This window comes from Acipenser ruthenus, chromosome 7 (assembly GCF_902713425.1).
Source record: "Acipenser ruthenus chromosome 7, fAciRut3.2 maternal haplotype, whole genome shotgun sequence".
NCBI classification, from domain to species: domain Eukaryota; kingdom Metazoa; phylum Chordata; class Actinopteri; order Acipenseriformes; family Acipenseridae; genus Acipenser; species Acipenser ruthenus.
Window position 1 is genome coordinate 52,733,326 of NC_081195.1, and position 26,279 is coordinate 52,759,604.

At 38.7% G+C, this 26,279-nt stretch overlaps 1 protein-coding gene across 2 annotated transcripts in view; it reads left to right on the top strand.

Annotated features, from left to right (window-relative positions):
- The first annotated feature begins 9,273 nt into the window (after window positions 1-9,273).
- LOC117415682 (plexin-C1-like) overlaps window positions 9,274-26,279 on the top strand; it is a 31,626-nt gene continuing 14,620 nt past the window's right edge. Inside the window, exons 1-15 of one of the 2 annotated variants that reach the window (XM_034026323.3) lie at window positions 9,274-10,285; window positions 12,755-12,886; window positions 13,529-13,663; window positions 13,745-13,845; window positions 14,817-14,943; window positions 15,038-15,194; window positions 15,956-16,058; window positions 21,049-21,142; window positions 21,564-21,650; window positions 22,254-22,340; window positions 22,553-22,634; window positions 22,749-22,798; window positions 25,119-25,261; window positions 25,502-25,678; window positions 26,188-26,278. In XM_034026323.3, coding sequence (XP_033882214.3) covers window positions 9,350-10,285; window positions 12,755-12,886; window positions 13,529-13,663; window positions 13,745-13,845; window positions 14,817-14,943; window positions 15,038-15,194; window positions 15,956-16,058; window positions 21,049-21,142; window positions 21,564-21,650; window positions 22,254-22,340; window positions 22,553-22,634; window positions 22,749-22,798; window positions 25,119-25,261; window positions 25,502-25,678; window positions 26,188-26,278 — 2,502 coding nt within the window. In that variant the 5' untranslated portion in view covers window positions 9,274-9,349. The remainder of the gene's footprint in view (window positions 10,286-12,754; window positions 12,887-13,528; window positions 13,664-13,744; window positions 13,846-14,816; window positions 14,944-15,037; window positions 15,195-15,955; window positions 16,059-21,048; window positions 21,143-21,563; window positions 21,651-22,253; window positions 22,341-22,552; window positions 22,635-22,748; window positions 22,799-25,118; window positions 25,262-25,501; window positions 25,679-26,187; window position 26,279) is intronic. The other variant, XM_034026325.3, reaches the window with a different exon arrangement.

Sequence of the window (26,279 nt, forward strand, 5' to 3'; positions counted from 1 at the left end):
CACACACACACACGCACACACTCACACACACACACACAGCAGTACGGTTGTATAAACAAAGCTAAGAAAATAAAGGTTGCCCAAACAGCAACTGAGCACCACTCTCCCCACTATAGAGAGCTCCCGCTACAGATTGCTTCTACACTGACATGTTCTGTCTATACTTCTTGTGACGATCAAAATCCCATCAATTAGTTCCCTACTTCATGAACACTAAGGATCCCAGTGTACACACATTGATCCTCAGTAGTTGGTTTCCATTTTGTCCTGATACTACTAAACACTCAAACCTGAGGCTACCATTTCCAGGCTTGTAGTGAGAGGACAAAGAAACTGGCTCTCAGCTGCCCTTTTAAACCATGTGGACAGGCCTAATTGATAATCTATAAATCAATTAGCACATGGCCACATTCCACATCTGTTTTAGCAAGCATGGGAGTCTAAATACATCCTTGCCATATTTAACACACACTTTACAAAAATGAAAAGAAAAACAAATCACTACAGGTATTTATGCGTGGAGGGCCTCAGCCCTGCCACCAGAAGCTATACAGTAGTAATTTAAAGAGTGCATATATTATTGTTTTGATTTTTTTCTTTCTATATATATGCATCTCAGTCAGATCTTCGGAAGAAAAACGTATTTTTTGAATCTTAACATTACGAAGCCATGTTTTGCTTAAGTGAAGGTGTTGAAACAAACTTGATACAGTGGCTTCCCAGTTCCATAAAGCAGTAAAGCTGGCCATGTCTTCTGAACCTGCTTCGTCTGCAGAGTACTTTATAACCTCTCTGTTAAACAGATTACTCTCTGCTTTGAACTCATTGAACTCAAGTGCGCTATTGCCCTGCCTTGTTAAGACACAAATATACAGTACTGTATAAACCCCATTCCTTTTAGATTATACTGTCTAATCAGTAACTTTTCAGAACGTTTAAAAGGGACCAAAAACAAAGTACACAGAAAGAGTACTTGGAACTGCAAACACAAGTAAAAAAGGAAGTTAGAAAGGCCAAGAGAGAGATAGAAATCAATATTGCTAAGGGGGCTAAAACCAATTCCAAAATGTTTTTCCAATATTATAACAGCAAGAGAATATTCAAAGAGGAGGTTAAATGTCTAAGACACACAAATGGCAAAATCATAGACGAAGAAAAAAAAATAGCAAATATATTAAATTATTACTTTTCACATGTTTTTACAAAGGAGGACACGGACAACATGCCCCACATGTCAACCTGTTCCTATCCAGTTTTAAATAACTTTAGCATAACAGAGGCAGAAGTGTTAAAGGGACTAGGAGCTCTTAAAATAAACAAATCCCCTGGGCCGGATGAGATCCTCCCAATAGTACTCAAAGAAATGAAAGAAGTTATTTGCAAACCGCTAACCAAGATCATGCAACAGTCTCTTGACACGGTACTCTTGTACCGACAGACTGGAAAATTGCAAACGTAATACCGATCCACAAAAAGGGAGACAAAACCAAACCAGGTAACTACAGACCAATAAGCCTGACTTCTATTATATGTAAACTTATGGAAACTATAATAAGATCTAAAATGGACAATTACCTATATGGGAACAATATCCTGAGAGACAGTCAGCATGGTTTTAGGAAAGGGAGATCATGTCTAACTAACCTGCTTGACTTTTTTGAGGATGCAACATTGACAATGGATAATTGCAAAGCATACGACATGGTTTATTTAGATTTCCAGAAAGCTTTTGACAAAGTTCCGCATAAAAGATTAATTCTCAAACTGAACGCAGTAGGGATTCAAGGAAATGCATGCACATGGATTAGGGAGTGATTAACATGTAGAAAACAGAAAGTACTGATTAGAGGAGAAACCTCAACATGGAGCGAGGTAACCAGTGGTGTACTACAGGGATCAGTATTAGGTCCTCTGCTATTCCTAATCTACATTAATGATTTAGATTCTGGTATAGTAAGCAAACTTCTTAAATTTGCAGACAACACAAAAATAGGAGGAGTGGCAAACACTGTTGCAGCAGCAAAGGTCATTCAAAATGATCTAGACAGCATTCAGAACTGGGCAGACACATGGCAAATTACATTTAATAGAGACAAGTGTAAAGTATTGCATGCAGGCAATAAAAATGTGCATTATAAATATCATATGGGAGATTCTGAAATTGAAGAAGGGAACTATGAAAAAGACCTAGGAGTTTATATTGACTCAGAAATGTCTTCATCTAGACAATGTGGGGAAGCTATAAAAAAGGCCAACAAGATGCTTGGATATATTGTGAGAAGTGTTGAATTTAAATCAAGGGACGTAATGTTAAAACTTTACAATGCATTAGTAAGACCTCACCTAGAATATTGTGTTCAGTTCTGGTCACCTCGTTACAAAAAGGATATTGCTGCTCTAGAAAGAGTGCATGTCGTATGCAGATAGGCTAAAAGAATTGAATCTATTCAGTCTTGAACAAAGAAGACTACGCGGTGATCTGATTCAAACATTCTAAATCCTAAAAGATATAGACAATGTCGACCCAGGGGACTTTTTTGACCTGAAAAAAGAAACAAGGACCAGGGGTCACAAATGGAGATTAGATAAAGGGGCATTCAGAACAGAAAATAGGAGGCACTTTTTTACACAGAGAATTGTGAGGGTCTGGAACCAACTCCCCAGTAATGTTGTTGAAGCTGACACCCTGGGATCCTTGAAGAAGCTGCTTGATGAGATTCTGGGATCAATAAGCTACTAAACAACCAAATGAGCAAGATGGGCTGAATGGCCTCCTCTCGTTTGTAAACTTTCATATGTTCTTATGTTCTTATGTTCTTATGTTCTAAACCGCTACTAAATGTGCTAAGTGTGAATAGAAAAAATATACATTTTGTATTGTTTATTATACTTCTGCTACAGTGTAAGGGTTATTGTTAATGTACAAAATTGCTTTTTTCACACCATTTCAGTCTAAAAATAGGTGTTTCAAGATATTTCACGATTAAACATGACAAATATTAAACACTGTCACATTCAAAATTTTCATTTTCTCTAGAGTTATTATGCAACAAATGTTCCTAAATATTTAAATGCTTACCTGAAAAACAGTAAATGCTAAATTGTGGAATATTTCATTTTTATGTCCACCTGTTAAAGACATTCTATATTCACCATCAATAATTATCAAACAAAATAAAAACATAAATAAATGTAAAAATAACAACAGACATATGAAATGGCCCCTTCTTGTACTGGACAGAGTGATCTTTAACAAAACATTTCCGATCTTTGATGCAGCTGGTGTGTTTTTTCCACTGAAGACATTTTAAAGACATTGTGCAGCTCAATGCAGTGTGTTCATTTAGCGGAAGCCAACTAAACCGTCTGCCAGGTTCCTAAGTGCAGTGTAACAGGTAGTGTGTCAGTAAGGCAAACGTTTGCTGTGTTTATTTTTAAGTGATAAAAAAATATGTATATTTACACTATTCTTTCAGAAATTTGAATTTTCACTGGGAACAACATATTACACGGCAGTGGGTAAATTTCATGGAATGTCGTGAAATCCGTGGTAAATGTGAAATAAAATACAGCCTTAGTCATGATTCTGTGTTTTTGGATACCAGGAAAGTCAAAGCGCACATAAAGAAACATTGCTTCTTGAAACATGTGGGCTAACGAGAGAAAAAAGAGTGCACAACAAATTACATTTTTTAAATTGTTGTGATTGGACCAACTAGCAAGATACTCCAAACCAATTGAAATGCAGACATACCATAACTACCTGCCTTGTTTACTGTACAGAACACACTAGTTACTTTGTTCTGAAAAATAAAAGTTTTGATTGCTAACATATGAAGGTTTTTTAGTTTATTGTGTTTAATGGCCCTTGTTGCCACTCTAGTTATATTGGCAGTTTGGCCTCCATTCTGTATTTAGTGATATAATAATAAAGGAGGACTATATACAGAATGGTATATAGGGGCTCCCGAGTGGTGCATTCGGTAAAGGCACTCTGCGTGGAGTGCAGGATGCGCCCTATAGCTTGGAGATCGCCGGTTCGAGTCCAGGCTATTCCACTGCTGACCGTGGATGGGAGTTCCCAGTGGGCGGTGCCCAATTGGCCGAGCGCTGCCTGGAGGTGGAGGGCATAGGTCAGCCAGGGTGTCCTCGGCTCACTGCGCACCAGCAACCCCTGTAGACTGGCCGGGCGCCTGCAGGCTTGCCTATAAGCTGCCCAGAGCTGCGTTGTCCTCCGACGCTGTAGCTCTAGATTGGCTGTATGGCGGGCCTGCAGAGTGAAAAAAAGCGGTTGGCTGATGGCAAACGCTTCAGGGGACAGCGTGTGCTCGTGTTTGCCGCTCCCGAGTCAGCGCAGGGGTGGTAGAGGTGAGCTGAGCTTATAAAAAAAAATACAATTGGATATGTCAAAGTGGGGTAAAAATCAAAAAAATCAAAAAAGAATGGTATCTAGTTTTTTTGGGCAATAGGCAGGCAAATTGCTAACTGTGTATTAAATGTAGGACATGGACAATTTGTCTACTGTGGAAAATCTGGCCCGGTAATTTTTAGAATCTCCAGGGTTATTGTTTCTTTGCAAACTTTAATGGCAGAACATTTTTTGTGTGTGACTTATTCTTGGGGGGGGGGGCTGTCTCTCTGTTTGAAGCATGTGAGTGCTGTGTTTAAAACATTCAAGGAAAATAATACATACAAATTAATCTCCAGATGACAAAGATAACAAAACGCAAAGGTGAGTGCTTTAATTAGAGGAACATCTGCTTTGACAAGAAACTTGATTATTCTTGAGTAGGCCTGTGAAATGCACAGACTTCCAGGAAAATGAAACACTTTCATAATAAATGCCATAGTAAACTCGCACAACATGTATATTCATGCTTGCCAAGGTGTTTAGCATCACAAATTGCAATAGTCTGTAAAATGAAAACAACTTGAAAATACATATTTTTTAATAAATCAAGAACTGAAGTACCAATTAGACAGGATTGTGAACTGCATGCAGAATCACTGTACTTGTGTATTTAAATGCATTACATAAAAAGGCTTTGAATGTAGACCAGGATGGTTGTGAAGCACATCCGTATCAGAAGAGTGTGTTCCACTCGTTAAGGACTGTCTGGGCAGGTAAGGGCTATCTTAGGGAGTGTGGAGGTCAGTTTATTATATATGAGTGCAAACATATATGCTTTGTGTGTACTGGAGCAATTCATATACTGTTTTTAAAAGTTTTTTTAATGTTAAAACATTTTATTTGCAAATAGCTTTTTATATCATTAAATCATGCAACTGGTAAGGAGTTTCTGTAAAAAAATAAATATATCGGAAGGGTCCTATTTAAAGATTTAAAAAACAGCACAAGTTTAACATATTTTGGCAGCCTTCTTATGAATGATTCTAAGAAAAATAAGTTAACTTTTGTTTCAAAATTACTGTGCCAGTTTAGATCAATTGAATAGACCCCCATATACTGTATGTATATACAGTGCCTATAGAAAGTCTACACCCCCTTGAACTTTTTTCACAGTGCCTCAGAGTTTCATGCATTTAAATGAGGATTTTTGTTCCCCTTATCTACACACCATACTCCACATTATTAAGGGAAAAAAAAAGTTTTTATTGAGAAAAAAGTTATATATTAAAAATACAAAACTGAAAGATCATAATTGGATAAGTCTCCACCCCCCTGAGTTAATACTTGGTGGAAGTAATTGGTTTTACAGCTGTGAGTCTGTTGGGATAGGTCTCTACCAACTTTGCACACCTAGATTTGGCAATATTTGACCATTCTTCTTTACAAAACTGTTCAAGCTCTGTCAAGTTCCTTGGAGAGCGTTGATGGACAGCAATCTTCAAGTCATGCGATTGGATTTAAGTCGGGGCTCTGACTGGGCCACTCAAGGACATTTACCTTTTTGTTCCTTAGCCACTCCAGTGTAGCTTTGGCTGTGTGCTTTGGGTCATTGTCATGCTGAAAGGTGAACTTCCGTCCCAGTTTCAGCTTTCTTGCAGAGGGCAGCAGGTTTTCCTCAAGGACTTCTCTGTACTTTGCTCTATTCATTTTCCCTTCTATCCTGACAAGTGCCCCAGTCCCTGCCGATGAGAAACACCCCAATAACATGATGCTGCCACCACCATGCTTCACAGTAGGGATGGTGTTCTTTGGGTGATGTGCTGTGTTGGGTTTGCGCCAAACATAACGCTTTGTATTTAGGCCAAAAAGTTCCATTTTAGTTTCGTCAGACCACAAAACTTTTTGCCACATGGCTACAGAATCTCCTGAGTGTTTTTTTGCATACTTCAAACGGGATTCAAGGTGGGCTTTCTTGAGTACTGGCTTCCTTTTTGCCACCCTACCATACAGGCCAGATTTGCGGAGTGCTTGGGATATTGTTGTCACATGCACACTTTGACCAGTCTTGGCCATAAAAGCCTGTAGCTATTGCAATGTTGCCATTGGCCTCTTGGTAGCCTCTCTCATCAGTCTCCTTCTTGCTCGGTCATCCAGTTTGGAGGGACGGCCTGATCTAGGCAGGGTCTATATTTATTTCTTAGCAAATGCCCTTATCCAGGGCGACTTACAATTGTTACAAGATATCATATTATTTTTTTTACACATTATTTTTACATACAATTACCCATTTATACAGTTGGGTTTTTACTGGAGCAATCTAGGTAAAGTACCTTGGTCAAGGGTACAGCAGCAGTGTCCCCCACCTTGGATTGAACCCACAACCCTCCGGTCAAGAGTCCAGAGCCCTAACCACTACTCCACACTGCTGCCCTATATATAAATATATAGTCATTTTTTATTCTACGCTGATTTATTAAACTTGAATGGTAATATTCATTTTTCAATTATATTTGCATAGGGGATAGATTAAATCTAAAACTAAGGCGAATGTGTGTTCAAAGATGTTCCAAGAATTGTGCTGCTTTCCAGTTTGCGGTTTCTCTTAGGCAGCATCACATCCAACTCCTGAAACGTAGGGTGCCGCAAAATGGGGATGTTACCTTTTGTGAGGGAACTGAAGTTTTTCAGAATCTGATCAACTTTTAATGAAATAAATGAAGGGATGAAACCCCACAAGCATATATTTTCTAATTTATTAATTGAAGCATCTCGCCCAGAAGCATACAAAAGTACACTAGCCCTTTATTGATGTGGTGGTAGGCTGGGCTAGATTGCTATTACATTTTAGAATAAAAATAGGAAGTCTCAAGAACATGAAAAGATAAATAAAAAAGCTGATAGATCTTTTGATTTTTTTGGCTAAGCTGTAATATGAATTACCTTAAATTTCAAAGTGTATTTTCACAGTATGTGTGTCCTGTAGTGTAAGGCACAGGTTTATTGGGTTTAGGCTCTGTTTATTCCACAGAGATGGCCGCCATCTGTTGGAGAATTTAGGTACTGCGTGTATCTGTCCGTCTGTATGTCAAAAGTGCATTTTTACAACTGCATACAGTAGTGATCTGTTTTTTCATTTTACTGATAGCTCTAATTTTGTACAATGCAGTCTTGTTTTTAGAAATAGTTTTCGCACAACTTCAGAATACAGGAACATGCAGAAGACCGACCAAACCAATATTTGTATATATATAAGCATGTTCTTAAAAAATAAGGACATCACTAATTTACAATGGATTATTTAGGGTTGAACATACATATAAAATGTATATCTATGTAATAATGATACTTATACTTTATATGAATGACAGCACTGCACATTTCTGTAAAACAAACTAACACACATTAACATTATTTTAGCGCTTCAGAATCTGTAGGTATATGGAGTCACGCTGTCAAATCAATTGGGTAGACCAGTCCTGATGAAGTCGCTGTTAAATACGTATAGAAAAAACAGATATAACTAGAAAAGAGAATTGTTGTAAGACCTCTGTGAACACAAGTGTAAGAGTATCAGCATCTGGGGGCGTACAGAGGCTTATATCTATCAGCCTGCCTGAATGCCACACTCAAATTTTAACATGAGCATAATGTGAATGTAGGTCATTGTATTGATACTTTTACTTTTACTTCATACAATGTTATGTGTTTTCGTTATATTTTTCTACTTTATATACAAGATGGCAGTATTAAACCACTCACTTCTACACTTCCTCCCTCCTCCCCTTATCTAGCTTTTTAAATCATTTTAGGCATGGAGACCATATCACCGCAGTTTGTTCTGCCCATTGCTATTGTGTTGTCAAAGTTAATTCTAATGACTACAGAAGACTTTGCAGAAATACATTTGCAACAGGTAAGAACACCACTGGTAAATTCATTAATAACTTTTGTTCTGATTCAGGTATTTTTTTTTTTGCTTAATCCACACTTTCCAATTAAATGTCACCCAAAAATACAGTAACAATTCCCATCAGCCCCATGCAATTACCCAAAGGCTATGATAACCTTTGACATTGATTGTCAAAATACCCCACTTCGACTACCCCTAAAACGGAAGGTCCTCCCAGAGTTTTATCTTGGGATTTCAGGAAATAGGGGAGATATTTACGTTTTTATTGCAAACTGCGATACATGACTGACGTCATTGGCCATATAGTTCTTGTTCTTTAACGTTGAGTAGACAGGATGTTCGCAATATTCTTACTGAGAGGAAGAATATTGCGAACATCCTTAGGTAACTAAGTTAATTTACGTAACTGTGGGGTGTGGTTAGACTGAAGTGTTAACAGTGGTCAAGTTAAGACCCCAAACACCTCAAATAGGTAAACCATCATTGTTTGGACTTAAACTATTAGTGTTACACCATAAACTCTAGCTAGTGACTTTAAATGTGTATTCAAAAGCGCAGTTCACTTTCAGAGTGTTGCTTACTAAAACAATTAAAAAATACATGCATTGTACATTTTTTTCTATCAATAAATATTTTTGATGTAATTATTTATTTTGATAGCTTAACAATACTTTGTAAGCACTATAGGTATAGAGCTGTGTTTTTTTTTTTTGTTTTTTTTTTTGTTGTTATTACATTAGACATCGCCTATATGATGTAACGCTGTGCTGGGTCTAATTAAGTCCTCCTAAATTTGTCACTTGAGCATACTATAAGACGCAATACAAATAATTTTGTTGGCAAAGTTAAAACAGGGTAGAAAAAATAATTCAGATAAAGGGGAAGGAAATAAAAATGTATTCATTGTACAGTTTTAACACCTGCTGTTTTAATTACGGAAGTCTTCCGAGCGAGATCCCGTGGTTTAAAAAGAGGAACTTTAAACACTTAATCAAAAATCCCTGTCGTGCAGTCCGGGACACACAGTGGGGTAGATTGCCACTAGTTCTAATAATTTGCTCTGTGATTGTTGACTGTAAAGAAGAACGATGGAAACCTATAACACATTTTGTTTCGTTCTGCTCGTTTATTACGCTTGCTGCAATGAGATCTACAGATTTGGCGCTGATATCAATAACCTAGCTATTGGGAAAAATAAAGTTTACGTTGCCACCGAGAGCCACCTTTACCAGCTGAACCATGATTTGAAGTTGGAAATAAAAAACGAAGTCTTTGCCAACAGTAGTTGTACCGGCAGTAAATCAAACTGGATCAAACTCTTGGTGGTATACGAAGACAACAACACATTAATTCAGTGTGGCACAAGAAATAATGGGGCTTGCGAAGTGAGACGTCTGAATAATATTTCAGACATCATACTTTCAGATGAGGTACCCGTTGTTCCTGTCTACTTTGGTTCAGCTGTAGGTTTCTTATTCAAGGCTGAAACTAATATATATTTGGCTGTTGCCGCGTTTAGAAAAAATCTTCCGCCGAATTGTAGAGATGATGATCTACTGCCAATAACTGTGAGGGACGTTGTTGGTTCAGACATTTTTCTAGAACACCAAGCCCCTCATAAACCCTTTATTGGAGTGTGGGAAGACAAACGCCTGCACACTGTACACTTTGTGGACGGTTTTCAGTGGTTACAGAGGATTTATTTATTTTTAAATTTCAATGATACCTCAGAAAGAGCGAGAATAATTATAATGGAAACTAAACACAAGAAAGTGGACATTCTTAACTCTTTTACTGCTGTGACCCTGTTGTGCTGCAACGATAAAGCCCGGCCAGAGCTGCTTTCCTCTTCTTTAATACAGCTGTCCGGAGACAGCGCGCTCTGGGCGGGGATTTTCACAGCTGTAAAGTCGGGTGGACCTGATACTACAGCACTGGGTGTGTTAAACCTGTCGGATGCCCGATTTCAGAAAAGCGAGGCCAAGGATGATGACTTCTGCGCTTTAGACTGTCGTGAGCGACCGGTATGTATTTTACAGTATACTGTTTTAACACAATTCTGGGGGTTAATGTATAAATACATTTTAGATTCCTATGAATTCTCCCAGTCGACCTAAATGGTAATATATACAGTGTAAATAACACAACTGATTCGGTGGTTAAGAAAGTGGAAAAAACTAACAAATTGTTATCTGAGCCAAAATAAGCCTTCAAAAAATAACCGATCAATTATAACCAATTCACCACAAACCAAGAAGCTGAAAATACTGGAAGCATTGTACCCTCTGCTTGTATCACTCAGTCATGTGCTGTAATATAACACTTAAGTTAAACCTTAAATGACAAACATTAAGCAATATTACACTATGCAGTAACCTCTGTAGAGAGGGAGTTTTGTTTCAAGATATCCTAAAAAAAAAGGGATGATGTTATAAAAATGGTATAAAAAAACTGTGCTATGAAAAAATTATACAAAAAGGTCTAAGTCAAACAGTGCACAATAGGGGCTAAAATATCCCTCAGATTTATTATGTACAGGCACTATGACTTGTAATGATGTACTTGGCCATTTTAATCTCCATAGTATTCTCTGAAATCATCCCCATACTTCCCAGGCCCTGGGTACTCACCTACAACAGGACATGGCCATGCTACAATAACAGCCTTGTATGAGAACATATATGCCTGTTTCTTTTATTTATTGTGAACGTATTACTTACAATAATATGTTCTGTGTGCTTCTCTGTTGTGTTTCTGTGTAGATTAATTACCATGATCTATTCCAAAAATATATTTTTCAATCAGAAACAGTATAAAAGTAGACTTCTTTAAATGTTATCCCTGGTATTGTGGTTTCTGCACAAGAAACAAAGTGGCAAAAGACACATTTGCATAAAGTAATATGATTACTGTGGTTTACTTCTGCCTTTTTTATTTAACTTAAATAAACTCTTGAAAATGTTTTAGAAAAGAGGGCATTATACAAAGAAAAAACACCTTACCGTTTTGTTTTTTGTTTATTACAGTCCTCATAACAGAAAATACTAGGATCACAGCAAAACAAAACATTGATCACTATGCTTAGCATGTACCTTGCAAGTTGGGCTAGTGTTTGAAAAGCGTGAAGCACACCTCCATCTGTATCCCAATTCTAACTTTCTTACCAAATCTGAAGCTGCACTTTGATCCTGTTTTTTATGTTATTGTTAATCCCTACTGTCCCACACATCAGTTGCCATTTTAGAAAATGTTGTGCATATTCTGGCAATGTGGTAAATCGGTGCAAGACAAAACACGTTGTAAGAACATAAGAACGTAAGAAGGTTTACAAACGAGAGGAGGCCATTCGGCCCATCTTGCTCATTTGGTTGTTAGTAGCTTATTGATCCCAGAATCTCATCAAGTAGCTTCTTGAAGGATCCCAGGGTGTCAGCTTCACAACATTACTGGAGTTGGTTCCAGACTCCCACAATTCTCTATGTAAAAAAGTGCCTCCTATTTTCTGTCCTGAATGTCCCTTTATCTAATCTCCATTTGTGACCCTTGGTCAGGTTGAAAAAGTCCCTTGGGTCGACATTTACCTTTTAGAATTTTGAATGCGTAGATATTTGCCTTCAAATTCATGTGCAGCAATGTTTGTTTAGAATATTTCAGGTAGTTTCTCAGAAACTAAAGCAGTATGAGGAAACAGAATGCAAGCAGCACAAACTGTGCTGAGTGAAAGCGCATTTGAGCAAAAACGTTGCTCTAGTGAACTGTGTGAGTGGATGGAATGCATCTGCGTTGGATGAAAAGCAGATTAAATAAGCCCCGGTACCCAGTACCGGCATCAAAATAAGTCCCGGTACAGAGACCGCTGAGTACCAGCAGAATTTCACACCTGGATAGCATCATGTTTTAGAGGAGATGGTGAGCTATTCTGGGATTCCAAGATATTTAGTGAGTGGGATAAAAGGGTAAAGAAATGTCCCATCCACATTTATTCTGTTTCAAGGCTGGTGACACCATAATTTCGATCTCTAGTTTTTCAAATGTCACATTCTAACATTTTTTCCCCATGTTTTATTTCAATTTTATTTTAGTGTCATTGTCTTTGAGGATAGTAATGGGTTTAATTTGTTAGGAATGCTCAGTGTGGGTTGAACCAAAGAACATTTAAGCAACATCAGATGACAGGGGGTTTGTTGTTGTGGGGCTATCAACACACCTCGGAGCCGCTGTGAGGCCTTTCTGTGTGACGTTAGAACGGGTCTATGGCCAAAGCAAAAAAAAATCAATTATGGTAGTGATAGTATCGGGTCCTAATGAAGTGGTCAAACAGTCTAAGTACAGTATGTGCAGAATCTTTTCTTTTCAAAATCATTAAGATTTTTTTTTATCATATTGTATTGTGACCTGCATATTTTTTTTGACCTTAGTATAAGGTTTACAACCCTAGAAGGATACCACCTGAAGAATAAAAACATGTTGTTGCTTTTTTTCTCATCTTCCAGCCCTCCACAAGCCATAAAACTATTCCAATTAAAGCAGCGCTGGTCCATTCTAAGATGACATCCTTAGCAACAGTTGCTATCCACAACTGGGTGGTGGTGTTCATCGGGACTGGGGACGGGCAGCTGCTAAAGGTCAGTGACAATCGTTCATAGCCACTAGTACAGTAAGTGAGGAAGATGTTTGAAAATGATTTGTAATGTCAGAACTGAAAGTGGGTGTAGCTAACAAAGTACTTTCATAAATCTTAACTGTCCTGCACTTCCATTCACTTGAAAGTTGTGCAGTATTGTTTTTTTTTTTGGTAAAATTATATATATATAAAAAAAAAGAATAGAGCACTTGTCCAGTGGTTAATGAAAGCCTTTGGTATTATTAATGAAGTATTTAATGTATCTCATTCATCTCATTCAGGATTAGAAATAAATAACTTCAGCTGTAACAGCAGATCATTTTGCTGTGGCTGGATAGACTAAGATTTATTTTTGGTAGGTTGGAGACATATTGTATTATAAGCCTGATCATTTTAAAGAGTACAAGATAACAAAAGTATTTCTTAAAGAAACTTAGGAAGCTTTTTATACATATCTGAACTGATCCTATTAAAAAGTTTACACCAAAAAACAAACACAAAAAAAAAACATGGCTGTTTCTTAAATGAACTTGTAGCTATAGTATACTGAATAACCATATATTAGTTATAAAAAGTTATTCAGACACTGCAATATTATTCCTTATTTGTTCTAAATTAAATGTAACTATTTCCCTACTTACAGATTGTTATGGACCAGAATCAGAAATTGAGTTGTCCAGAAATCCTGTATGAATCCCCAGCAGAAAAGGCTGTGTTTTTTAAAATGTTACTGGACCCTGTGGATCAAGAGCACATATACATGGCTTCTGGAAACGAGGTACTTCGTCATTTGAGCATGATTTGAGAGGGAATGTATTTTGGAGGGAAATCAAGTAAACCGTGCTGTTTCTGTTTGTAGCTCACCAGAATAAAAGTAGCAAACTGTAGGACATTGGACTCCTGGAAAACGTGTTGGTCGGCACAGGATCCCTTGTGTGGATGGTGTGCTCATGAGAACAGGTCTGTATACACACACACATTTTTACAATCCTTTTCAATAGTGAAATGCTTTCTAAGCCACTTAAAACTTGTTTTTGCAGTTGCAATGCCTGAAAAACCACACCATAAAAAGAAAAGAGCGCAAGACATGTGAAATCATAAGATGGCCACATGACTGAGGTCGACTTATAAAATTTTACACTTAAGTGGTCAGCATCACACTATCAAATGAACTGTTGTGTTGAACTTCTTGGCTTTGAATAAGTCAGCTTTCACACGCAATTATTTATTTATTTATTTATTAAAGTCAATCGTGTCTAGAATGTATCAAAATAAAATGTTAAATATTTTCTCAAATCAACTCTGTTACTAAAGTATCCACATATTTTAAGATGTGTGTCATGCCACGTACAGCAACCTTTCCACCTTTATTCTGGTTTTCTCAGGATTAAAGGGCTCTTTTTTTCAAGCAAGTGTAAGGGCAAAGGAATGAACAAAGCAACAGTAATGACAAACTAGCAAGAAATGAGCAGTTAAATGAGTCACAGATTTCAGCGCACAACCTGTTTTTGAATATGTTTTCTTGTATGGATATTTTGGCTTATTGGTGTTTCTTTGTTTCTCAAAACTTGCAAATGACTTGTTGGTTTGATTTGAAAATGTATATATGCATTCATAATGATGGGAGAATGAACATGCACAAAACACCCCCACTGGATATTATTAATGTAGATCTATGAGCATAATTATTTGTGAGCATACAGTAGAGTGATTTGCAAACAACCTTCTAGTTTCTTGCTGGTTTTATTCTATTGAAGTTATTTTGTTCTATTGTGGCAATCTGCAGTTTTGCAGCCCATTATGTACTGTGTACTGTGCTTTAAACGTGCTGTTACAAGGGTGCTCCCACACCACTGAACTGTGAAACCACAGTTCGGTGCAGCCTTGGAAATGTGCTTCTTACTTTTTTTTTTGTTTGTATTAATTTGTAGATGCACCCTGGCGAATGAATGCTCAAGACCAGACTCGATTTGGGTTACCATAGCAGAGGGGTCTATTCAAAACCCCAAACAGATATTTTCCTATAGATTGATGGACAGCTCTTCTGATAATAAACAGGTACAAATACAGATACAAGTTAACATTTTACAAATTCTTTGTGAAGCAGGTTGTTTTTTTCTGTTCATTCATTCAGTCATTCATTTCCCCGTAGGATATTCATTTGACGGCACAAGTATATGTAAATAACTCAAGAGACCATTCCTTCACTTGTCAGCTAACAGCTGAAAATAAACATCTTTGTGAAAAACACAACACAACGTTTCCAGATTGTTCCTGCAGTTTCCCAAAAGACAAACTTAGTGCTGAAGGTAACTGTTTAATGAGCAGTTTGTATCCGGTTTGAGTGAAGATTTGTAGACCCTCCAGGGAAGTTTTACTTACTGTAATCATGTCCTTACTTCATACCCAGGCTTAATATGCCTAGAATACAGACTGACAGACAGACAGACAGACACATGTATGGTTGCATTAACTATAATATGTGGTAATTGTTTTTCAAGGGCCTGAAAGCTTTGTATTTTGGAACTACTAGAGCAATAGTTTTGGGAGGCTTTATCTAAATACATAAAACAAAAGTAAAAATGGTAATAGACCATGTGTATTCCTGATGAGAATATTAAATATATTTTAAAAAAATGCTTATGTTTCAAAACTATACAATATTTTTTTAAAGTCTCAACTGGCATCTAAATTGTATTTTTAGGTAATGTTTTATTTTGCAAGGAATAAATAAGTATTTAATTATTCATTAATTGAAGCTAACTTTACATGTAAACAACCAATATATGTTATTAATTGAATATGTTATGCTGAATATGTAATTAATTGAATATGTTATTATTTTGTATTAGAAAATCAATTGATATTTAATTAAAGGTCAAATAAGAAGTGTCTGAAGTATGTTGATTAGTTTTAAGCATGGTAAGAGCATTGATATTAATCTAGAGTGCTTGACATCACTTTCATGTGTTGGCCTGAACTATAGTAACATACTGGTACCAGGATGCACAGATTCGATAGATATATTTATGCATACCCCAGTGTTTTTTCCTTCCTTCCTTCATTGTAGGCCTCAAAGTTAGTGTGACATTTACCATTGGCACATTTACGTTCAGTGAAACAGTGACTCTACCTAATTGTTCTAAAATTGGAAGCACCCCCACTAAAGTTCCGTAAGTACTGTAATGTTTTATTTTAATTTTAGAAAAGCTGTTATTTATTTTTAGTCGTGCACACTTTAACCATGTGCTATATTCAGAAAGAATTGAATGTAACAATTTTTCTATAAAGAAAACAACAAATTGATGTTAAAAAGCTTTGAATAAATGACTCAAGAGGTTAACAAAAATGTGTGAAAATTTAGCACGGTAGTAAATTCTTTTCAATATGTATCTACTATACAAAACAGACACACTCCACAACTTGTGATTGAAGCTAACTGGCAACATAAATGTTAGGTTACGGGTGTAACCCTGGTTCCCTTAAAGAGAAGATGACCAACAACAATACTTTTGGGATATACCTGCCACAGGTCAGGTATTTACTGAGCATTTTATGTCAGAGCTACCGATGGGCCCCTCCGGGGAGTGACGTCCTCGGTCCCGCCTACCGAGGGAATAAGTTGTCACTCCACGGAGCTCACATCCTCTTTTGCATTGAAACCACGAATGCGAGTGATGCGCCCTCGCAAGGTTTGTTGGTCGTCTTCTCTTTCAGGGAATGAAGGTTACATTCATAACCTAACAATCCCTTTCAATTCGAAGATGACAAACAACAATACTTTGGGAAAGTATATCAAAGCCGTCGCGAGGGAGCGTGAGAGGAGACAGCGGAAAAGGGACGACTCGAAACCGTAATAAAATTAGCGGTATGAGTGCAACCTCAAGGACCCTTGTGCCTAATAAAGGCATCAGTCAATGAGGCTCCTCTAAAGAGGGCCCATGATGTAGCTACTCCTCTGGTAGAGTGCGTGGCCACCCTCCCAGGAGCGGGTCAGCCTGCGCTAGTATATGCAGCCGAAACTGTGTCCACTATCCAGTGAGACAGTCTCTGCTTTGAGAGGGCTTGACACAGGGTCCTTTTACCATGACAGACGAAGAGCTAGTTGGACTGACGCAGCACTCTCGTCCTGTCTACATAGCCTCTCAATGCCCAAACAAGACAGAGGGGGATGGAAAGCATCTAGCTGCACTGACTAATTCAAATGGAAAGCCGTAACCACCTTAGGGAGGAAAGCGGGGTTCATGCGTAATGATACCCTGTTTCCATCATCCCAAATAAGTATTCAGGCACTGTGCACTGACAGAGCCTGTAGCTCACTATCCAGCTTAGTGGAGGTGATGGCTAACGAAAAGACTGTCTTCATAGAGAGATATTTCAACTGTATGGAATGTATAGGCTCAAAATGGGCCTTAGTGAGAGCCTCTAATACCATGTCTAGACTCCACTCGAGGAGGACGTCCTTTCTAGGAGGATGTAACCGTTGAGCACCCTTTAGAAACAAGATTGCCAGAAAATGAGCGCCCAGGGAACTGAGTCAATGGGGACATGGCATGCAGCTATAGCTGCTAAGTATACTTTCAGCGTAGAGGGTGACCTACCCACCTCTAGCAGGTCTTGCAAAAACTGTCAATAATTGATATAGGGGGCCACCAGGAGAACTGTCACCTCTTCTCTCCGTACGTTCTCTAGGAAAGCTAGGAGCAACGGTATTGGCGGGAATGCATACAAGAGCGATGAACCGCTCGCAACTCCAGAGGCTCGCCTCCACCACGCAGGGCTTCCCAGCATACGTGAGACACGGTCAGCTGACGGTGTCTGTCACATTGGGATGTAGCATTGAGCCATGCCTGAAGCAGTGCATATGAAGTAACCCCAGCTGGAGGGCTGATGAAACCGTGGCCATCAGACCCAGCAACTTCTGACACAACACCAAAAGTACTATCGCCATCTGTTTAAACAGGGATAAACAATTTTGAATGGCAGCCACTCTGTCGTCTGACAGATTGGCTTGCATTGTAAGGGAGGCCAACCGGAGTCCCAGGTAAACTTTTGGCATTGTTGAGGGTGAAACCGTCATGCAAGCCTTCAGGGACCCCACTGGGGCTGCTGGGGCTGCTGAGGCTCAGGTGGAGCCCGTTTTGGGGGCTGTCTGGGGCGGCATTGGAACTGCCTTCGAGATTGCTGCTGTGTTGGAATCCCATGTCTGGCGCCCTCTCGTCGTTGCGGGTAGGCCCAGCTGTTAGCTGCCGCGAAAGCCTGAAGGCGGTGCCTCAGGTCATTACGCGGGCAGTGGGGATCGGAACCGTACCAGAGTACAGGATGGGAGCATTGAGGTTACCTGCCGAGATGCCTCGCGCAATTCCTCTACTGCTGGTCCAAAGATATGGTCAGGGGATATTGACGCATCAAGCAACGCTGACTTGTCCTCATCTGGGACCCTCGCTTGGGAGAGCCAAAGCTGCCTGCTGCCACGAGGCTTGCCAAGCTTCGGCGCAGGGCTTATCCTTGGAAGCCGGAGATCTGGAGCAGCGTACTAACCCAAGCGCAGCTCTGAAGCCACAGGTTCAGGTAGGGGCACTGACTGCAGTAGCTGCTTGTGAAGGAAGGAACCACCTTCCCATGAGGCCGCGATCGAAATCACATCATGGTCCTCCTCAGCGATGCTCACATCCGGTTCTGGAACATCCGGGGTGACCACCGGTGCAGGCGGGGTCAGCTCCGGCACCGGTGTTATCCGCTGAGCCGGGGCCAGTGGAAGGGCTTTTGCCTGCTGCCAGGCCAAATACTCAAGGACTTGGACCATTTGATTTTTCAAGTCTGAAATATCCTGTACCTATCTCGAGTTGCCACACATGGCTCAGCCATACTAGCAGGGGACATTGTGCAGGACGTGCAAGCCTGGAATTTAGCCATGCTTGATGTCTCTATGGCCCAGAGGGTGTTGTTTAAAAACTGGAGAGTGTAAACCTGTGTATTGAAGCACTCAGGCACCAAGGGTGCAGAAGCACCAAGGTGAGGTAGAATACAGTACTGGTGCACCGAAGAATCGGGGCACCAAGTGCAGGTGACATCAACGTGCTAGGGCGCCAAAGCACTGAGGCACGGAGCATTTAAGCACCGAGGGTGCTGAACTACAGAGGCACCGAGGCTCTGAGGCACCGAGCGTGCCGACAGGCGCCTATCCTTAACCGCAAGTAGTCAACACAACCCAGGGTAGCATGTAGTGTACACCAGAGTGGACACACACAGCAGCTGAGCTATGGGGGAAAAACAGTCACCATGCCAGGCAGGTGAGCTGTAAAATATATATATATATATATATATATATATATATATATATATATTTTTTTTTTTTTTACCAAGCACGTCCAGTATGCAGGCTGAAAAAGCCAGCAGATTCAACTCCATAGCGGGGTGCAGCAGAGCTGGGTCCCGGTGGAGGAATCACGCTTGTCATTTTTTTTTTTAGCAAGGCAGTAATAGAAAAAAACACATACATCTGCACATCATAAAGCTGTGACGCTAAATAGAACAGTCACCACGCAATGCGGGTGAACTGAATTTTTTTTTTGCTAAGTGCACCGAGAGGGTGGGCCGAGTCAATCTAACAGAGTCAACTCAACAGCGGGCCGCGGCAGAGCCAGGGCCCGGTGGAGGATCACGCATCTCTTTTCAGAGCCAGGGCCCGGTGGAGGATCACGCATCTCTTTTCAGAGCCAGGGCCCGGTGGAGGATCACGCATCTCTTTTCAGAGCCAGGGCCCGGTGGAGGATCACGCATCTCTTTTCAGAGCTTGGTCCCGGTGGAGGATCGCAGGTTTCCCTTTCTCTTTCTCTTTTTCTTTTTTTAACTGCAAGCAGTAATGTCTTTTTTTTAAGTTGCAAATAGCAGAGGAAAAAACAGCAAGTAGCTGTAAGGTTAGTAAAGCAAACTTGTGATGTAGCTGTTGAAAGAAATAATTAAAACGAAAGCGCCGTTGCGCAACATTTAAGCTCAGCGTTCAGAAGCCAAGTTTCTGATTCCGGGGAAGTGGCAAGCTGACTTCCAGTAAAAATTTGCAAGCAATAATTGCAAGCTAACTCCAGAAAAACTTGAGTGAGAGTTCTTTATACAGACTCAATCACAGCAACTGGACAGGTTAGTATACTTATCTTCACTTACCTGATTATGAGATGCAAAAGAGAACGTGATCTCTGCGGAGTGACTACTAATTCCCTCGGTAGGTGGGACCGAGGACGTCACTCCCCGGAGGGGCCTATCGGCAGCTTTGATATAAAATGCTCAGTGAATACCTGACCTGTGGCAGGCATATCCCAAAAGTATTGTTGTTGGTCGTCTTCGATTTGAAAGGGAACTGAAGCCTATTTCTTAACTACACAGTCCCAGGAAATGGTTGACACTCATGTTACACATGCCACTCTTGTTTTGTAAAATTCCACTTTTAAAATTGAGACATTGAGAAATAATAACTGACTGTCAAAAGTCAGTTGCATTGTGCATGTAGACAGTCTCCAATTCCTGCATTTGTGTAAATCCTTAACGGGAAAGCACTATGTTGGTTGTAAGCGGATCATATCTAGTCTTGCACATATATGCTTAGTGACAAGCAACATGCTACATGCTACAGTGCCCCAAATCAGACCCACCTCAAGCACCACAAGACAATTCTACTATCAACCAATGACTAACTAATGCAACTGCTCTGGCACTTTTATTATTATTATTATTATTTATTTCTTAGCAGACGCCCTTATCCAGGGCGACTTACAATTGTTACAAGATATCACATTATACATTATTTCACATTATACAGATATCACATTATTTTTACATACAATTACCCATTTATACAGTTGGGTTTTTACTGGAGCAATCTAGGTAAAGTACCTTGCTCAAGGGTACAACAGCAGTGTCCTCCACTGGGGATTGAACCCACAACCCTCCGGTCAAGAGTCCAGAGCCCTAACCACTACACCACACTACTGCCCTGCCACTTTTATACTGCACAGTCAATAACAAAGTGTGACGTGTTACATGGTTAGTCAAACATGGTTAGCAAAACATTGCCTACTATATGTGTTTTACAGTGCCTACAAAATAGGCCTTAGCTTGTAATTTGGCCACACAAAAAAAAACCCACTTAACTTTTCTGTTTCCCAGTTGTTCAGATTGTGTTTCAGCTGGCTGCTCCTGGTCTGTAAAAGACCATACATGCTCTACATCATCCAATCCTCAGATTGTGAGCCCTGGACAGGTAAGTGGAACCATGCTTACTCAAAGTGAATAACCAGATGGAAGAGTAGTTCCAAAAGACGGGTGCTGTTCATCATTCCTCATCTTCCGTTAGCTGCTGCAACTACTGAACATGACGTCTGTGTATTTTGTAATGAAGATAATCAAATCCATTTCATTCACTTTAATGGAAATCAAGTTGACAAGCAGTTTTACCGTTTTAATAAATGTTATTTTTAAAGCTCTGTTTTTTGAGTGTTTACTTATTTTATAATGAGAACAGACTAATAAACCCCCTCTAAAACAGCTGGGTGGGTTTCATTAAAAAAAGTCATTGGTAAATGGAATCAGTTATTTTAACTGATCGACATGCCAAATAGAAATCCATTTTAACTGTGTTTAATATCAATCTTAAAACTGTTCTTCTTTATTTTTTTTATCAGAATTCGTGTCCTACGCTAATCAGGATAAGCTTTGACAACTCCAGTAGAGAAATTCTTGTAAAATCTGAAAATACAGAGGCTTTAAAGGTAACTTTACATTCTTATAGGTCAATACTGTACTTCCAATCCTCCCTGTTAAATTCTTATGGAGTTATAAATGTCGCAAGTCAGAAATCAATACATAAAAACAATTATATACAAAAAATTAACAATGACAATGGGTCAGTTGAATCTGTATAGGCTACAAAAAGGAATGGGATAAACCACACACATCTTATGCATATGTTACTATATCTAGATCACCACAAACCATCAGTAAGTACATATGAAAGAAAATAGTATCTATAGGTCTATGTCTTGTATTCCTCTATACACATTTTTATAAAGTGCCTAGCAACATTCCATTGGTGTGCTGTTGTATTTTATTTTTTTCAAGTTATTGACATAAAAATAATTTTACCGGTATTAACCAAACAACACACACCAGGGTGTATAGTCGTCCTATAATATATGGATATCTTACATGATTGAAGGCATTTGGCTTCAACTAGTGCCTCAACACAGTATATCATGTGTTATTACTTATAAACAGTTGTATCACATTATAATTTCTACCTCTTATTTACAAGGTTATGATTATCAAACGTGTTTCTATTACTCAGCCATGGCCCACTTTATTTTTATTCACAGAACAGTGACCTTGTATGTAGATTTGGTGAACATGAAACTGTAAAACCAAAGCAGGAGAGTGGAACTTTCAGATGCTCTGGAAACAAAGTGAGTACCTTTCACAAATATAATCTTCTAAGCAGGGTTAAGGGTCAGAAAGGGTGATTTTACTTGTACATGCACAATATTTAATTAACCAAATGGCACTAATTACTACAATAAAATGGATGTTTCAAATACAGTGCAAATATTTACTGCTTACCAGTGAAGTTGAATATGGGTCATACGTACAAAATCTAATTTCTAAATGATTCTTTTAGTTGCATTTTTCAGAATTGATTATTCCTGTGGACATTGCCTATGATAAAGGTGGAATTGTTGACAACCCTAACCAACTCTCAAGTAAGTTGCTCATTTACATCCTTCACATTTCTCTGTGTCTTCTGCATATTAATGAAAGATTGACCAGATTTTGAAATATGATGTTGGATAATATGATGATTTGTGCTAATTCAGTTTTCAGCTGTTTCCTTAATGCATCTGGATGCAGTCCGGATAAACAATTGGTGAGTAACGTTGGAGTTCCAATAGCTTTTTCTGCTTATTATATAAATAGACTGAACTAAGCTTCATTATTTATATTCACATGCAGAGCCCGATATCTATCTATTTTTTAGATCTATTATTTAAAATTCATTTTATTATGATTGGTCCTGCTTTTCTTGTACTGAATGTTATTTTAGTGTTCTTTGAAATGTCTGCATATAAGGACATATAAACAGATGAAAAGGGGTCATGTGATCATGCTGGTAATGCTTAAAAGAGTTAATAAAATGGATTTTAAAGCATCGTTCAGCACTCCTTAAGCTTTATACTGTACAATATTATTATTATTATTATTATTATTATTATTATTATTATTATTATTATTATTATTATTATTATTATTATTATTATTTATTTCTTAGCAGACGCCCTCATCCAGGGCGACTTACAATCGTATACAAAACCAAACAAACAATGCTTCCAACATACAGTATTTCATTGTTCCAGAACTGTATATTTTAAGAAAAGTCCCCTTTCATTTTGGCCTTGTTTTCAGTCTCTGAATAATTCACCTAAAATCCCATCTAACAGGAAGTGAAAGAAACAAACATTTAAATACCCCTTCCAATCCCAGGTGTAACCGCTATTCAGTGTGTTATACATACTTGTTAATGCAACAAGTACCAGTATGTATTAGTCACAAACATTGTGATTTTGTTATACCAAACAGAAAGCTTAGAAACAGAAACAGAAAAGGTAACATATTACACTATGTAACACAATTTTTGTTCCTGGGTAGTAAGTGTTATTTCCTAATTGCTTATGCCTCAAAAGTATAGAAAATGGCTATTATTCCCCACAGGAATAATAAAATGACCAGGACAGTGATATTTTGAAATTTACCTATTTCCAATGAGAAAACTGGCAAATTTGTGTCTTTTCGTTCACATAAAGTCAGAAAAAAACAACATATGAATCCAAATTAACATGAATTTATACTAAAGTAATACAAAAATGACTACAAAAGATTTAGAAGTGAGTAGTTTTTCGAGATTTACGATTATACTGTAAATCACTTTCACGAATCAGACCCCAAATGTAGTCTCCCATCATGTTCTCGCTATACTGTCCTTGGTAGCGGCGTTCAAAGTCCAGTATATCCTGGTGGAAGCGCTCGCCTTGCTCCTCCGAGTACGCTCCCATGTTCTCCTTGAATTTATCAGGATGAGCATCAAGGATATGGACTCAATCAGCTCCACATAGTTTTCGGCCTTGTGATTGCCCAGGAAGCCCCGTACCACTGCGACAAAGCTGTTCCAAGCCGCTTTCTCCTTACTAGCGAGCTTCTTGGAGAATTCATTGCACTCCAGAATCTTCTTTATCTGTGGTCCGACGAAGACACCGGCTTTGACCTTTGCCTCAGACAGCTTAGGGAAGAAGTCTTGAAGGTACTTGAAGGCTGCCGACTCCTTATCTAGAGCTCTGACAAATTGTTTCATAAGTCCCAATTTGACGTGCAGTGGTGACATCAGCACCTTCCGGGGGTCCACCAGTGGCTCCCACTTGAGGTTGTTCCTCCCCACAGAGAACTCGGTCCGCTGTGGCCAGTCCCGCCTGTGGTAGTGCGCCTTGGTGTCCCTGCTGTCCCAAAGGCAAAGATAGCAGGGAAACTTGGTAAAACCTCCTTGGAGACCCATCAGGAATGCCACCATTTTGGAGTCTCCTATGACCTTGATGCCATCTCAGAAAAATGCAGATATGTATCCACTTAGGCAGCTGGAACTAAACTGAACTGGTGGGCTTAAGGCCCCTGTATTTATACTACTATTTATATTACTGGAAAGTTCTAGAAAGTTCTAGAAGTTACTCCAAGTTTACTCAGCACTGAATCTATCTGGAATGTTCTGGAAAATAGGTAAATTTCAAAATATCACTGTCCTGGTCACAAAAGCAAAGTTTGTGGGGAATAATAGCCATTTTCTATACTTTTGAGGCATAAGCAATTAGGAAATAACACTTACTACCCAGGAACCAAAACAAAATAAAAAATTGTTACACTGTGTTATACTACAGTACATAGTATTTTTTTTCTTTGTACAGTACTGTAGCATGCTAGCATTTATTTTGCCTAACTGATTTTTTCAGCTATGTATAGCTGTGCTTGTCATATACAGTAATTAATGGCATACTGGTTGATGAGTCAAAAGCACCCCTAAATGGCAGGTATCCATTGAAAATTAAATTCACCTACAGATTGATCCCTTGGTGCTTTGTGTATTATTGCCTGTGGGTGGTGAGAATCACTTAACATTGACACACAACTGCATTTTGTCTTACCAGGGGCCGGTTATTGACTCAATAGAGCCAAATGAAGTGTCAACACTTGGAAAAACCAATGTAATCATTAAAGGGAAAAACTTTTTCAGAGGAACAACACCATTTAAAGTACTAGTAAAAGGAAATTCTGACTGCAAACCACAAGAGTAAGTAAATATTATTTTAAAGCCATTAACCGTTTTGCATTTCTAAACAGCTGAGATCAGAAGCCTCTGCAAGAAAACCTCAGAAAATATCAATCTAATAAGATCCTGCTGCAAATGACAAAGGGAACAAATACAAATACGTTTCTAAACAGTGCCCTTTTATCAAATATATATGAAAGGAAAAAATACTTTTTAAGAAGATGGTAAATGTGTGACTCATCTGTCTTTTTGTTTTTCAAGAGCACAAATATTGAGCTCAACAGAAACAGAAATAAGGATCTCCCTGCCAAAGGCAAACAAGGATGTCAGAAAAGTATGTGTGGAACTGGGTGATGGCAGATGCTACGGATCAGCTTTAGTAACATATCTCTCATTACCGTCCTGTGAGAGCATTTCCCCCAACGTTTCATGGGCCAGGTATTTGTTTGCAAATTAACATTACCTCGCTGTTAGCATGAAGAATACTGAGAAATGTGTATATTAAAAGTTAAATATTCAAATGCTGTATTGAAAAAATACCCAACACCCCCTTTAGAGTCACAATTACTTAATTTGATCAATATTTCACTTACACAAAACAAGCAGTACAAATAGCAGTATTCATTTTGAGAAGCTTGGTTTGCCGACAGGAAGTTTCACTTCCCTTACTGACAGACAGAACAGGCATTTAATTTAGATTTGTTTTTGTTATATAGGCTATTTCAGTGTGGTAGCGTAAATAGAAAGCTGATTTTTGTCGCATTGTGTACATATATTTTGTATTGATGAAAATCCTCAAGTTATTATTATTATTTTTTTTTTCTTCTGCAACTCTGGTTGTAAGCTGTTGCATTGATTGATTGTGGTAGACTATTGCAACATGCTTGTGATGGTTTCCTGTTCTGTATTGCATTAAAGTCCCTCATATTATTCATTATTTTAAACAGTGGGAACAGAAGAATCACCATTTTTGGAACAAAATTGCATTTAGTCGACTCTGTAAAGACTGGGAAGCATTCTGCTGATCCTTTAAATACGG